Source organism: Staurois parvus, unplaced genomic scaffold (assembly GCF_062004578.1).
Source record: "Staurois parvus isolate SC_StPar_1 unplaced genomic scaffold, SC_StPar_1.0 ptg000414l, whole genome shotgun sequence".
Lineage (NCBI taxonomy): Eukaryota > Metazoa > Chordata > Amphibia > Anura > Ranidae > Staurois > Staurois parvus.
In genome coordinates, this window is record NW_028318210.1 from 4848098 (window position 1) to 4864484 (window position 16387).

At 39.6% G+C, this 16387-nt stretch overlaps 1 protein-coding gene across 3 annotated transcripts in view; it reads right to left on the reverse strand.

Annotated features, from left to right (window-relative positions):
- The window catches only part of NUMB (NUMB endocytic adaptor protein), a 162386-nt gene that overhangs the window by 42813 nt on the left and 103186 nt on the right, over positions 1 to 16387 (reverse strand). For 2 of the 3 annotated variants that reach the window (XM_089686877.1, XM_089686875.1), the window contains exons 4-5: positions 14379 to 14453; positions 1047 to 1079 (exon numbers count right to left, since the gene is read on the reverse strand). In XM_089686877.1, coding sequence (XP_089543003.1) covers positions 1047 to 1079; positions 14379 to 14453 — 108 coding nt within the window. The remainder of the gene's footprint in view (positions 1 to 1046; positions 1080 to 14378; positions 14454 to 16387) is intronic. The other variant, XM_089686876.1, reaches the window with a different exon arrangement.

The window sequence follows — 16387 nt, forward strand, 5'->3', positions numbered from 1 at the left end:
AGGTGGTCAGTAAGACAAGCAAGGTGAAACCTGCCCAACAGGGTTATGGACAGAAATCAAACCTTGTTAGAAGTATTTATTCTTCTGAAGTCTATCCAAAAGCACATTTGTGTCTGGAGCTGGGCTTTAAAGAGAAAAACTTTAGATGACTATATTTATCTACACATATTGCTCACAATTCAACTTCTCTGAATTCTGGCCTCTAAATCTGAAAATCTGGCTTTGTACTCAAATAACTGAAAATTTTAAAAATGTGTCCTTTACTGTGGTCCAATCCCTCAATCACATTGAGGGGAATTTATCAAAAGCGAAACAAAACAGAACCTTTAGCAGCTGTGCAAGGCAACCAATTCGCTTTTATTTTCAGTTTGCTCAGTTAAGCTATGAAAATGAAAGATTGAAGATGACTGGTTGCCATGCACAGCTGCTACAAATCCAGTTTGCTCCAGATTTGAGAAAATTCCCTCAGAGAGCGTCTAGATGTGCTAGTAAACAGTCAGTACTATGAAGGTCTATTCAATAAACAACCGCTGTAAAGCGTTGGAGTCAGTTAGCTTCAAATACAGAATTTGCCCAATTTATTTCTGAACTAATCTTTGTCAGCAATGCCTAAATGCCATTTTCACAATGAACAGGGAACCATCACCAATGCTGTGACATCAGTTATAGTAAACTGTCCATCACTGAAATTCCTGCTTGTATAGCATTCCTGGACCCAGAAATCATTGCAAAATTGTATTTGAATGATCATTGCACAAATATTGATAAAATATTCAGGTTATCTCAATTTCAAGTAAGAATGAAATTTTTTTTTTGCATTACCGAAGTAAAGAAAAATAACTTGATTTTACTATGGCTATCACTTTAAAGTTCTTACATTAAAGGCAGTAGGGATATAAAGAGTAAGATTATCAAAATGTGCAACTATACAGAACTGTTAAATTTGAGCAATTTATATAGTGCAGGAATAAGAAAGCAATAGTGCCAGTTTAATATACCAGTGTGCAACTCCTTATATGTTTAATTACAAATGGCATTGAACTTACTTTTGAAAAGAAGCCTTTGAAGAATTTCCTTTCCTGGAGGAACAGGGGAGGGGACAAGTCGAGCACTATTATTGCTGGAAGCTATAAATCTCCCAAGGTTTTAAATCAACATGCAAACAGGGCAGGAAGCATTAGTAAATGCTACAGAGGAGCAAGCAAATGACACCACTCCTTATGCCCATGCACGGAAAAAAAGGGTTAAATAGTAGCTGGAGGCAGGTAAACGATGCCAGGAAAAGAGGAGGAAGTTGTCACCCTGCCATTTCCCATGCAATTAAACAAACTAATGCCTAATCTGTAACTTTTCCTTTTTAATTAGCAATCTGGCACTTTACAAAATAGAAACATTTTAGATATTTACATTCAGTGCTGTTTCAAATAAAAATAAATTTGCTTTGTGTCAGAAATTATAAATTTTTTGCTATGGTGTATGACTTACAACAATCCGCCATTACTGATGCCATATTATAGTTGTACTTCTTTTGCTGGGGTTTTAAATGAGAAGCTGGCATAAGCTGACTCATTTACAGAATACACTTGGATGTCTCTATTCCTTTCATGTCTTCTATTTCTACACAAACCTATGCCATAAGTAGCTTTGGAGTCTTCCAAGATTCTACAAGTTCCACATTGACCTCTACTATGTCTTTCTAGTGGTTGAGGATCTTAAGCAGGCAGAGATAGGACATCTATATTTCAGCTATCCACTCTCCAATAAAGAGTCCCCCCTCATGTTTCCTTTCAGCCTATAATCTAACACCACTGAAAGCAGATCTCCCCATTTATGGCCAGCCTGAAAGGTACACTTAGAAAATAAATACTTAAATTATATTATCAAAAAGACAGATCAATTCTGAACCAATTCTTAGATTGTCAGAATGTACAGTGTATGTAATTTGTAACAAAAAACAATCTGGGACTAAAGAAAAGTGGAATGTCTAGACTTGTCTTCTTTTAGACAACAGTCTTGAAGTAACATTGTGTATGTAAGCCTAGCACAATAAATCAATTCACAAACAATGTGTCTATACCTAAAAGATAAAAGCGAACACACTTTAGAGTGAAATGTCAACTAAACCAGCCTCTCTCAGCTGGGGCGCCATCTGAGGTAGTCAGGGTGCCGCAGCATTCTGGTAGAGAAAGGCATTCAGATGAGATCCAGCTCCCACTCTTCACCTGAACTGTAAATCGGTGCTATAGGAGCTCGGTCAGGGCAGTGAATACATCTAGGAAAGTGAAAGCAGTGAAAGTGGGAGGTGTGTATATATATATATATATATATATATATATATATATATATATATATATATATATATATATATATATATATATATATATATATATATATATATATATATATGTATGTGCTTCCAATTTCATATCTATATGGGTTCACACCCCTAAATGCAAACAGTGAACCAACTGATTCCAAATTTTTGTTGTGCAAAGAAAGGATGATCTGTTCAACTAAATTTGACCAAAACTTTTAGTCTTGGATAAAGCAGGAAATAGTTGGAGCCATGGTCAGCTTACTTCCCTATCAGGGCAGGCAGTTGTGGGAAATCTCAAATAATGACAGATAAAGAAAATTTTTTTTTAGCAGAGTGGGAGGAGAAGCATACATCACTAAAGCACTGACTGTGGGTAAGAGAACTGCAATACCAGTTTTTACCTAACTTGCTGCTGAAGAGGATATTAACATCCTTGTCCAGTCCCCAGCAAAGGCATTACAACAAAAACCATTAAAATACACCTAAAATGCAAACAGGTGCTAAGGAGCAACAGCAGTTAGACTGTGCAGATAAAAGCTCAAGAACTTGTATTAATTTGCTGACACAATTCAATTTACAGCACTGAGATAGGAATTACCGCACTGTGCAAGCTGCACACACAGTGACCCATAGCATTCATACATTAGGTTTAGTTAGCTTTACAGAATAATTACATATATAATGATTGGGCATCTGCTATGAGTTACAACACAAGTGTGCAAGCTGCACCAAAATATAAAACTGAGCTGTGCCAAGTTGCTAGTTGAAAGGAAAAAAGACCAATTTAAAAGCATAAAAAAGGAAAACTAAAAACCACTAAACAAGGCAGCAGAAGGTACATGAGGCAAAACCTGCCTATCAGAAGCTCCTTCTAATAACTTGAGATTAATACCATTATTTTCTGTAATTTTTAATAGTCAACTATAGCAGCACTGAGGCCTTTTAAAAATGTATTGCCACTTTCCTTGTTGTTAGCACTATAGCACGATCTTGAAATCATTACTGAGGGGACATGAAGGCTGCCACTGCTAACCTCTTTTTGAAAAAGCAAGCGAGGTCAGAGTGACGTCGGAAATTCCAATCTTTAGTCTTTTTCTGCATCAGTGACTCAGATCGTTCTGAAGCCAGATCAGCAAGACTACCAGGCCACAAGCATTTTAAGGCCAGTTCTTAAATATCAAACCCATGTATTTCAGTAGAGAGTCATGAAATTAAAAAAAAAAAAGTAAGTTATTTCCAAACATCACTAGTGTGTTTACAGCAGAAGTGTAAACATCCATAAAAATGTTAAAATCCCTCAGTTTTCAGTCCCAGCAAGTAAGCAGAAACTGACAGTCACCACTCTCTGCTCCGATAAGCTGTGAGAGCTCTGCGATCAGCGGTCCTGTGACCGCTGAGTTCTCACACTTCAAGCCGGTGGGTGACCAATACAGCATCAAACCGATGCTGCATCCACCTAGGCAAGCATGATTGGGGAAAAAACCAAAACCCTAGATTTCACTTTTAGAAAAATATAGCAACGGCCAAACAAATACGTGGATATTTACACAGCAGATATTTTCTAAATAGACCCTAAATGTGGGCAGTTTTCAGTGTTTTCATGGAATAGTTTTCACCATCATATTAATGCAATCCCCACATATTCTTGATGTGGACTGCAGAAGTAAACGAGTTTATCTGGGCCTTATGATTCACATCAGTGTTTATAATTTAAATGCTGAGAAAGACAGAAACTTGAATACAGTGCAGCATTTATACCTTCACAACTGGAATTTACAAGACAATAGGCATGTGAGGTTTGTTTAGTAAGAGACAAGATCATGTTTAGGATCTCTGCCAAAAAAGTGAAAATTCCAGTCATCTATTTATATGAAATCTCATTTTGTGCATATATTAACCATTAAAGTGGTTCTACAGCCTTAAGGTTTTTATCTTAATGCATTTTATGCATTAAGGTGTAAAAAAAAAAAAAGCCTTCTGTGCAGCAGGATCCCCTCTCATTCTTACCTGAGCTCGATAGGATTCTTACATGAGCCCCTCTTATTCTTGCCTCCTCACTGGGCAGTTTGATTTGACTGTCATTCAAATGTAGTGATGAGGGAACAGGATGAGCTGCCAGTCTGTGTCAAAAGGGTGGCTCAGGAGCGAGCTGGCACGGATGCCCCATGGAAAGCCGCTTTCCATGGGGACACTCGCCGAAGAAAAGGAGCTAGGAGCGCCAGCGGGGACCCAAGAAGAAGAGACTACAGAGGTTTTTTACCTTCATGCATAGAATGATTGAGAGACAAGATTCTTGGCATCCTTGTCCCCTGGATTTGTTGACTGGAGTAAAAATGAGGAAATGAAACCCAGAATGCTGAATTGCAGATTTTGAAGGCTACTGAACTGCAGTGCCTAAGTCTATGAGCATTTGAAATGAGAACAGTGGACAAGGCTGGAACATGAAGTTCTGTTCAAAATATAATCCTGTCTACAGCAGAAATTCTGGTTCCTACATGATAACGGATATACGCTGCTGCTGTGCTGTTGTCCAACTGAATTTGGATCAGTTGACCTTTCAGTCTGGAGGTCCAGATTATACGGACCTCTAACATGTTGATTGAGAGACAAGATTGCTCTGGCATCCAAGTCCCCTGCACTACAAGGTGTCTAGAACTCCTCCCCAGCCCTTCAACTCTTGTTAGATGTCCCAAAATAACAGGAGGAAGGATTTTCCCAACTTTAGAGCTGGATTACTGAGTCACCAGGCCAGGGATAACCTGATCCTCAGTGTCAGGTAAGTAGGTTTGTCTTGTGACTGTCAATTTGTCCCATGATGACAGAATGCTAAGATGAAGGGGTCTGGAGTGAAAACGAACAAATGAAACTGCCTCAAAAGAGGCTGCTGTAAAGCTCAGAATACTCTTGTTAAATTGCAGATTTTGAAGGCTACTGGACTGCATTGTCTAAATCTATGAGCAGAGTCTCAAAAGTTTTACTTGGGAAGAAAAACTGCCTTGAGCTGTATTCAGGATAAGACCCAGATACATTAAGCAATGAATCTGTTCCAGCACTGACTTCTGAAAGTTTAGGATCCAACTATACTATTTTAGGATCTGGACTGTCCACATCATGTTGTTGGTCAGAAACTCTGACTGTTCCCCCAATAGGAGGCTGTCCTGATATCACAACAGGAACGTAGGAATGCCCTGGAAGTGTAGCCACCAAATAGTAGCTCTACAGAGGGTGTTAGGTGCCCACAGCAAAATTGAGGTAATGTTGAAATGTTGGGGTGAGGGATATGCAAGTGTACATCCTTGGTGTCCGAAGAGGCTAGAAAGTCTCCTCATTGAGGGAAGGCTATGACAGATCTAGGACCATATAGAAAGCATAGATGAGAGAATTTAAGGCCTTTAGATCTGACTGTATGAATACCTTTTGATGTGGGAACTGTAAATGTTGGGAGTAAAACCCTGAAACAAGTGTTGGCATTACGCTGAAAAAACTCCTTGATCCACAAGAGCAGCTTGCAAGATTGATAGTCTGAAGAGAAGGGCAGACTGGATAACAATCTGGAAGTGAGTGCGCGGTCTCTTTAAATCATGAAGTGCATAAATATCAAAAATATATCACTGAATCAATAATTATATGATCAACTCAAATAGGTGCAACTTCCAAGATGAGAGAGTACTAAGTGCAAACAGTGTACGGTCTTCCTAAATGCACAAAATGCATACAATATATTCCCAATTCATCTCCAAAATGTGGGCAGCACAGTGGCCAAATGGTTAGCAATTCCGCCTGGCACTACTTGGGTTGTTTGTTTGAATCCCAACCACGGCAGCACCTGCCTGGAGTTTGCATGTTCTCTCTGTGCCTGTGTGGGTTTCCTCCGGGCACTCCGGTCTCCTCCCACACTCCAAAAAGACATGCTGGTAGGTTAATTGGAACCTGTCTAAATTGGCCCTAGTATGTGTATGTATGAATGTAAGTTAGGGACTATATATATATGTAAAGTGCTGCGTAAATTGACAGCGCTAAATAAGTACCTGTAATAAATAAATAAAATATACATTAATGTGCAATTGATTTAAAAAAAAAAAAATTATAAGCTTAAGAATAAAAATGAAATTAATAAAGTCCAAAGTTCACCAACTTGTTAAAAAAAATTCTGTGATGGTAATTTCCATCAGGAAAATCTTCTGAAGTGTCCCACCACATGCAGGGGTACTCGTTACCAGAATAAGACCTTTAAGTTTTAGGAGATTGATCTAGTATGAGGAGATCCAAAATGCAAACAGCAACAACGTGGGGGCTCTCACACATCAAAGATCCACCTCTGGTAGCCACTAGCTGGTCTGATATAATGGCTCCAGCAAATTTGCAAAAACTCCAGTGGACCACCAACAAAATCACCATGCTGGTACAAATCACTGAATACATTCATAAAGGAAGACATAGTCAGGCATTACACCAAAAACATGGCGTTGCTGCCGCGTGTCCAACGTAAGGTAAGCTCTCCCCGACCAGTTTTGCACCAGTACATGTATTCAGGGGAGGGCAGCATGCTGTGGCAGCCCTTATGCTGGTTACACAAGCTATATCTCAGCCAATGGTGCATACAGTATATGCTTGATCTGGAACAGGGGGCCTGGCAACTGGGAAGTTTTACACAGGGAAAAAAAAAAAAAAAAGGATTGGTAGAGTTTCTTTTTTTTCTTTAAAAGCACAAAAAAAACCCAAAAAAGAAAAAAAAGAAAAACAAAAAAAAACAAAAAAAAAACAAATTCAGACATTTATTTAAAATAACAGGTCACAACCCAATGTTACTACAAAAAAATGGGTCTCTGCAGAACAAACCAAGACATGTAAGAAGTTTCTGTCTGGAAAATAGTCATTTTCCGGTCTTCCCCTGGGTAACCCCAAACTGGGCAATTCACAAAGAATGGAGCAGACAGAATCTGGAGCAGATATGCATGACATCTGATAAGCTTCCAGCTTTCATTTACAAAGCTTAAAGCGGTTTTATACCCAAAAGCAAACCTTATATTACAGCTAACCAATTCTTAGATGTGGTGGCTGCATTAGTTTTCTTTTTAGGCTCTTTCCTATATTTTAATATCCGATGATCCAGCCAGTAAGTCTGTTGTTTTTCAAAGGAAGCTCAGTTGCAAGATGTATCAGTTACAGGGATGAGACAAACCATTCAACACTGGTAGGGGATGCTTACAATGATCAGTTTTTAATTTATGTAAAACCTTTATCCTAAAAAGGAAAAAAAATGTATGCTGTAACAGCTTAAAAAGTGTTAGCTGGAGTCCCCCCCCCCCCCCCCCCACTGAAAATGCTGCCATCTAAAAGAGCCCCCTGCGTTAATTCATCCAAAGTGGGGGAACTCTAATAGAAGGGGTGTGTTACTGCCTAGTGCACCAGGTGAAGACAGAGGATGGGGGGAGAAAAAAAAAAAGAAAAAACTAATACAGCCACCACATCGAAGGATTGGCTAGCTGTAATATATTACTTTTTTTTCAGTTGAATAGCACTTTGACTGAACAAGCTGAAGTTAGAAGCTGGTTGGTTACCATGCACAATTGCTCCAGATTGTGTCTGGTCCAGTATGTGTAAATCCCCCAGTGTGAGCCTTCTGTGTTCAAAATCTCCCAGAGCAAATGGAGAGAAATAAGCTGGTTAGTTACCAGGAGGAAACATGCACGACGCCCAATACTGTATATATGATGAACAATCAGAAAGGTATGATGGGTTTGTGGCCATGACTTCCCCTCAGTGTGAACTTCTAATATCCCACTCTGTGCCTTTGACTATTAGCATCATATAGCTGAGTGGGTGGGCACAGACAACCGTCATGTCCTGGAATGCATACGAGCTGCTTTGCAATTACCATTGTCAATTACAAATGTAAATATTAGTTTGTTTGCATACTGTAACAAAAAAAAAAATAGTTTGTTGCATGTAGCTGGATTTTCAAAACTACAGGTTTTTTTTTTTTTTATACATAAGAGATAAAAGCTCACTGCAGTAGTTGAAGCTCCATACCATACAAGCTTTGCTCAAGACACCATGCTATGTGTCTACGGATTTTACAGTGAAGAACAGTCATTTACTGCACTGCTTGAGCAGCATTACGAAGAATCCTCTATGAATGGCTTGGGATCTAGCAGTTACAATATACACCGAATGTGAAGAGAGCATAATGTAAGTGTCTCATGTATCACTATGAGGTGACATCTAATGAGAAAGGAGGTGCCTTCTGCTGCCAAGTTCAACAACTCTCCAATTCATCACACTCCTCCACAAAGTCAGCCCTGCAGCTAGCAGACGCTAAGGACAATTCTCCACATCTTCCTAATTTCAGGGTGACAGTTAATCGTTAATATTACTCCAAAAGCTGCACATGTTAGGGACAAAGTCACTTCCATACAACTTTGGAACAGTTAGAGGAAAAAAAAGAAACAGCAGACATGCAAGTTTGATTATCTTAAAAGAACTAAACTGGTTAAAAGGTTTAATTTGTAAATACATATTTAAAAGAAAAGCAAATGATAATTATGATTCTTTACTTAACCTGCTAAAACAAAAAAAGCATTAAACATGTCATACACATTAACAACGGAAAGACATGACCACTGAGGAGGAACGGCACATGGCAAGATTTAGAACCTTTGTACATTCTGGCATCTTACAATGGAGAGGACCTGATATCATGCATGAATGACTCACACATACCATGTGCACTTTGCCTCCTGTCTAATGAATCCCTGTCCTTTTTATTCTGCTTTTAAAGGGCTGACTCAGACGTTAAAGAGAACCTGTCGGCTGCAGCTGTATTAGCCTTTTCATTTCTGCTGTAAGACATCCAAAAAATGCGAAGCTGATACAAGATTGTGGGCTAGTAAACAGTTCTCTCCAATAGGAATATCATGAAGAAGATGGTTTATATTCAACTCTAATAACTCATTGGACAATATATTCAAATGTGGGACCACCAATGAGCACTGAACACTGCAAATGCTCAATTTTAGGTATTATGGCGATCTCTTTCCACCTGCCTTTGATTTCAGGGCTTCTCCTAAAGCAGTTATAAGCTCCTTCCTCAGCAGACATGAGTTTAGGCCCCATTAAACAAGGTTTAAATAATTACATATAAAAGATTCTATTTAACAAGAATAAAGAAAAATGATATGTTTGTTGTGTGTTCCCATTCACACAGCATACTTAAAAGTATTTTAAGTTATATTACATATTTAAAAATACTTATATTATATTCTGTACCTAAATAAATTGCATTGCTTTAGATTTAATAATTTATAAGCATACCCAACTGAATTTAAACATGCTGTCAATCCTCCTATTGAAATATTAATCTGTTAAATATGGACCTTACAGTTGTATCAGCCCAAGAGTTTGGTGTTTGATTTTTTTTTTCAAGGATTTCAGTGACAAACTGACTGCTCTCTCTCCTATGCATGTCAGTGAAAATGACAAGACAGGTGCAATTATATGTGGATAGTGACTAATGAGCAAAGCATTTTAACATGAGGGAAGAGACATTCAAGAAGCTTTCCCCTTCACGGCTACTGTTATAGTTAGGAAGTATAAATTCACCAAGTTCCAATTGCAGCTCACACAAAAACAACATTGTTCTGTGTAGGAAGTTCATTCAATCCAGAGAAACAATTGTCCACGCTTCCTACTTTGTTTATAAATATATTGAACTAAACTTCGCATACAACTCAAAAATAACAAAGATCACCATTAATTTAGGCACGTCATGTTTTCGCATTACGAACATTACATTAACAGAAAAATGAAAACTTCACATAAGCAAGAGACAAACGTATATGAAACATGAACAGCTTCTCAATGTGACAACTCAAAATATGAACCCCTTAACATTTTTCCCAGAAAAAATATTTTTAACAAGGCTCCTATCTGCATCATCTTATTTGCTTACACTTCCTAGAAATATGTCTACACTTCAAGAAACAATGCAACTAGACGTGTTTCTTACTGACAAAAAGATGTACACTTGCCATAAAATCTTTTTCTTGCAGTCCATTGAGTGGGACAAATTTAGAACTTGCTGGACACTTGGGTTATACTGTCACCACCAGGAGGTTGGGACACTAGCAAATATCATCAAGCCAGCCCCCGTATAACCCTGCCTCCAAATGTCTTGCTACAGATTTGTGAACAAGCAGCACATAAGTAACAGAGTGGCGAGACCTGTGTCATTCAATGAACTTAAACGAAAAAAAAAAAGTTACAGTAAGCTCAGAAATTTTATTTTCTTTATTCATTGAAGGACATGGGAGTTTAGTAATTTTTATACATTGGGGATGTTCAATGCAGTCCAACTGAGGTGCCACCAATAGCCACTGAGATCAAAAGATGTTGCATTCCTACTACTAAGGGTATCTGAAGGAGTAGGCAAGAGGATACATCCATTAGAGGAGTCTTTCCAGGAGGGAGGTAGGGATAATTCCCACCTGGCCAGAGTCTAGCAAACAGACTCCAGGACTTCTTGGTCTGAAAGACCAGCTTGGTGCCTTGCCCAAATTCTATACCAGCTCAGAGGGAAAGAATGAAAAAAAAAAAAAAGATTTAGTGACCACCCAAAAAGTGTGGTCGTGTTAAACTGAAATTCCCCAACAATCCCACAAGCCACAAAAGAGATGTATGCAAAATATCTACCACATATAAAGAAAAGGGTCAAAGATCGCCAGAGATTGTGCACAATAGAACCATTGGTTTAACTCAAATTGTGAGAATTCAGGAAACCACTTCCTTCAGGGAAGGTTCCCTTGAGTGGTACACAATTGGAATACCAGGATAAGGCAATAGGGTGGACATAAAGGTCACTGCCATGAGAAAGATCCAGAACCTCTGGGAGGTCACTGAAGAGTTAGGAAAGGAAGTAGTAGGAACTGATCCCTTGCAGGTCAAGAGATTCCTCAGGAGAGAGATATGGTTGAGGCAAAAAAGGACTGAAAAGGATGCAACCATCTGATGGAAAACATCTTCCCTGAGGAGAGGAGTGCCAGATCAAGTGGGATACCATGCCCAAACTTAGGGCCCTACTAGAGAAGGATACAGAGACCCCAGGATGCAGAAACCCAAATAACCTTTGTCTCAAGGGTCTAGAATGGACACTCATCTAAAGCATCTAAACTGTGAAGAGGTAAACTAGCAAAAAGACTGAATAGGATAAATAAGGATGTTCTCAATCTGAAAAGTGGGGCACACTTTCATGCAGAGGTGAACAGATAAGACTGGGGAGTTCAGACCTTAAGGTCTTGCAGCTTGATGGGGAGGTAGACTGATTGCCTATGAGCTACTGCTGAGGTATTAGAAAAAGAATGGGGTTCCCTTCTCTCACCCACAGATCTCCTGTTCCTTTAAAGGAAAAGTAAATTGAATGTTCCTTGTGCGTATACATGATGTCCTAGATGTATAGGTGTATAGCTGAAGCGCCCTAGACATAGGAAACAGACATTACACCCATGCAAGACCCAAGCTTGGATGCTTGTAAAAGACCATCATAGCTGAAGTGCAGGGCTCCATATGCTTGCTACAAGAGGATCAGAACATTAGGTTTTGTCCTTGAGATGGAGAGGTCCTCTTAAAGGAATGAGATTCATAGGTGATTTACAGTGACATGGATTCACAAATTTGAATCACTGCCAACAGGGGACACAGAGTCACTCCACATAACTCAGAGACCTAAGTAGGAAGTCCAATTGTCAGTAAGTGAAATCTGCAAAAGTATTTTGGAGGTATGCTGTCTCCAGGGACTAGAGAATGCTTTTTAATAAATTCCCTTTCAAATGGAAATCACACCTTTACACTGTCAGAAAGGATCCAATATTGTATAGTTATTTACAGTCGTTACAGAGGAAGGTTTCAAATACTAAGTGTGTCTGAAGCTGTAAGAGCTCTAAAAGACCTGATGCCTGGAACAACAGGCTTCAATTGCAGGGTAGAACGTACTGCATCAAATCAGATTAATAACTATTTATTCTAAATATTATGGAATTTGCTGAAACAATCTGAACCAGACATGGTAAATGAAGCCTAAAGCACACCTAAAACTGAAAACCCAGTATTTCAGAATTTGACTTGGCCATGGATGCTGTTGGAGCACGATTAAAACCTTGGCAAAAACAGATTGCTCCATTAACTTTGCATAAACTGACAAACAATCCAAAGTATATATAAAGTGTCTTGTTTACACGGGAGATCTCAGCATCATGTTGTGGAGCTATACAAGCATCCGACAGGGCTGACCCCATAATAATAGGGGTCCCAGTGTTTTGGACTCGGTCACTTACAGACCATTTACCGTGATCTACCAGTGAGCCAAATTAATATAGAATTATGTGCACGTGGAAGAAAGACACTGACACTGTTGCAGTTTGTCAACTTCCTAAAATTCTGTTTTATTGAGGAACAGTATCATTTATAGGGCTTATGATGCAGGCAAAGCATATACATTGATTGGGTGAAAAGTCCACTGGGTTTCTGCGTGTTCTTCCATCCGTGTTGATATCTTCCAATCATTTTCCCCAAAACGACTCATTCCCTTTTATGGGGGTTGTTTACATTAAAAGATACTTTTCTCCTTATGAGTCACCTAGGGTGAGGCTCTGGATGAAGGCGCCATCTTAATTATCATCATTGTTCTGTCAACCTATATCTGATTGTTTACTTAAGAGAGTAAGGAATTTAAAGAGCAAGAAGCAGAAAGTTGCAAGACTATAAAATTGTCATTTTACTGATCATCTAATAAAAGTTACATCTAAGTTACAGGTGCTGGTTCCTTCAAGGGATAACGAGAGAACACCCTCTAGAAGCAATGGAGTATAGGTCAAGGTCACCCATTGAAATAGGACTGTCCTGTGTGTGTGTCTTTAAAAAGATATGTTGAAACACACAGTGGAATACTAGGCCCAAAGTGAGGCAAGGCCTTGCATACTCACAAACCCAAGCAGCTGAATGTGATAAGGGTTGCAGGCAGCTGGAGGCGACCTTGCCACTGTTGAAGAGCAGAGAAGCAAGACCAGATGATCCACAAAATGTTTCAGAAGCAGCAGCAGCAGCAGCAGGAAGGTGCTTCCACTAAATGGCAGAAGAAAGCACATGGGGTGTGCAACACTCCACCTAGCAGATATCATCAGTTCAGAGACTGGGACATGCCAGAAGCAGTGCTAAAACTGTGAGGCTAACAGAGTACACAAGGTTCCAGGAAGTACAACAATGCAGAGCCCAGTGCCCAAAAGGTGACATTTCATGCTAGCCCCACAATCTTCCAGTTAAGTGGGGTCCAGGTATGGCCTCCAAAGCTATTGCCGAAGATACAGTGATCCATATAGCAGCTGTGAAGAGACCAGTTTAAGCAACATTTTTGGAGACTTAATTGAAGTCATTGAAGAAATATCAGCATTGATTAAAAAATAAGAATAAATAGGCCAGCAAAAAAAAAATATTTTCGGTAAACTCAATTTCCACAGAACTGAAGAAAATGTATCCATCCTCCTAGGACAAAAGCAAAAAAGCGTGTCATCACTGTTGGAAGTGGTGTAATATGAGGCCTGGTTAAAGTTTTTTGGCTTGTTGGTGTCCCAACCTCCTGTTGGAGACAGTATAATCCAAATGTCTGACAATTTTCTTTATCGTCTGTTAAGAGACATATAAATTTAGAAATTCCTATTCTATTCAAAATTCTAGTCCTATATTTGTCTTTATGTATTATAGACAAGGAACACTACAAAACTCCAGTAAGACACAGGAACTATTAGAATCTATCTTTAAAAAAGGACTGCAACCACCTTAAGTTTATTGGGTACTAGGGATTAAAACATTTTACACATCATTACTGCATTTGTGCTGCTTTACCATGAAAGCCGAATCACGTTAGATACAAGAATTAGGGTGGTTTGCTTATCACATGCTAGCTGCCGAAGTATAGAAAATGTAACGGTTGACTGAAACATATCAGCCAGATACATTTAAACAAATAAAATAAAGCTGCAGATTAACCAATGTAAAACACAAAAATACATACCGATTTTAATCTTTTTACTGCATCTTCACAAATATGCATGCCCCGAGATTCATCTACTTCCACATGTCCTAGGTACTAAAAAGAAGAAAAAGTATGGTTAATGTCTGAAACTAATCACCTCTGTGTAAATTAATTTAGTTTAGCTTTAAAGTGTATGTAGACCCTAAATTAACTTTTTGCTATCTTTTGTTTGTTAAATCTAACTTCACGTTTCATTTACATTTAAAAGTGTAAGTTCACCTTTTCACAACAAATAAAAAAAAAAGGTGAATTTACACGCTACACCCTCCCCACACCCACAGTCCTCATTGCACTGACTTTCAAGGGTAATTAGGTGTCACTCTTCTTTCGTCAAAAGAAGTACAGCCAAAGCTCTTTTGGCTGTACTTCTGCTATGTTCGTTCTGCGCTTCTGTGACCCGTATTCATCTGAGAGCAGGCTGAAGCCCGCTGTCAGCTGACATCACTCAGCCAATCCAGGCTGGGGAAAGATGCCAACTTTAAAAGTCAGGATCCACCCCAGAGTCTGCAGCAGCATCTGCCTCAGCTTCACTGATCTGCTGAGAGCGGGAAGCCAGCCGCTCCCTCCCCCTCCACAGCCAATCATTCTAGTGAGCACTGGGGGGAGGCATAGCAGACAGCGATGACTTACAGTCCCCACTATCTGCTCAGAGCACTTGTGAGAACTCCACGTTCAGCAGTCGCCGACTGTGTTCACTGAGTTCTCACACTTAGAGTCAACAGGGGACCGATGCTGCCTATACATAGGCAAGTATAATTTGGGGGGGAACCAAACCCCATACTTCTCTTTTAAGGCTTCCAGAACAGATCATAGCAAGATTCTGACTAGTCACGTGGTGGGAAGTGGCTACTTTCACCACTCAAAATCACAATTCACCCCAATGGTACAATGAAAAAGGGAGGGATTCAGTACTTAAGCAAAAGACAAGTGGGCAGGTCTGAAACCAAATCTTGCAATGTCTGTCCACAAAAAGCCATGTGGCAAAACTCCACAAGACAGAATTAGGAGCAGACTGCATTTCTGGCAAAACAAAAAGGTATTTTTTTTTTTAAAAGAGATAAAAACGTGGGAAAAGTTAAATTTACTGAAGCGAAGAACTGCATTTTAAAAAGGTTTCCCCCATATACATATGCTTTAAAGTGGTTGTAAAGACTCAAGGTTTTTTTTACCTTCATGCATTCTATGCATGAAGGTAAAAAACCTGCCTGCAGCAGTGCCCCCAGTCCCCTCAATACTTACCCGAGCCTCATCGCAATACAGCAATGTGAACAACAGCCTCAGCTGTCCCGGGTCTCTGCCTACTCATTGGCTGAGACAGCAAGCAGGAGCCATTGGCTCATGCTGCTGTCAATCACATCCAGTCAACCAATGAGAAGAGAGGGGGCAGGGCCAACCTGCAGCTCCGTGTGTAAATGGACACACGGAGCAGTGGGTGCCCCTATTGCAAGAAGCTTGCTGTGGGGGCACCCGACAGAAGGGGGGGGCCAGGAGAGTCTGCGGGGGACCCAAGTTGCTCCGTGCAAAACCACTGCACACAGCAGGCAAGTATAAACTTTTTTTTTTTTGGAAAATAAAGAACCTTTAGAATCGCTTCAAGTACTTAAGCTCTTTGGATGTGTCTGCTACTGAAGCTGTGAATTGGTTTCTGTTTTGTGCTGCTGGGTCAGAGCTTTTATGTAAAAGTGATGTGGGCTCTATGCACACAGAACTGATGTAGTTATGCCAGATCATGCTGGCAGAAACATCCTATTAAAAAACTGAAAACCTGTTGTCTGTATAATGCTTGTGTTTACATACATACAGACCTGTAGATGTCTGTACACAAAAAGGTGTGTAAAAAAATGCCATAATTCTTTAGGCCTGATCCATACTAATGTGCTTTCTGATGTAACTTGAGTTGACAATGGAATGAACACTGGTTTCAAAGGAGTACATTCACATCAATGCAGTGCAGCTGCGATGCGACTTTAGCCCACATCACGTGCTGC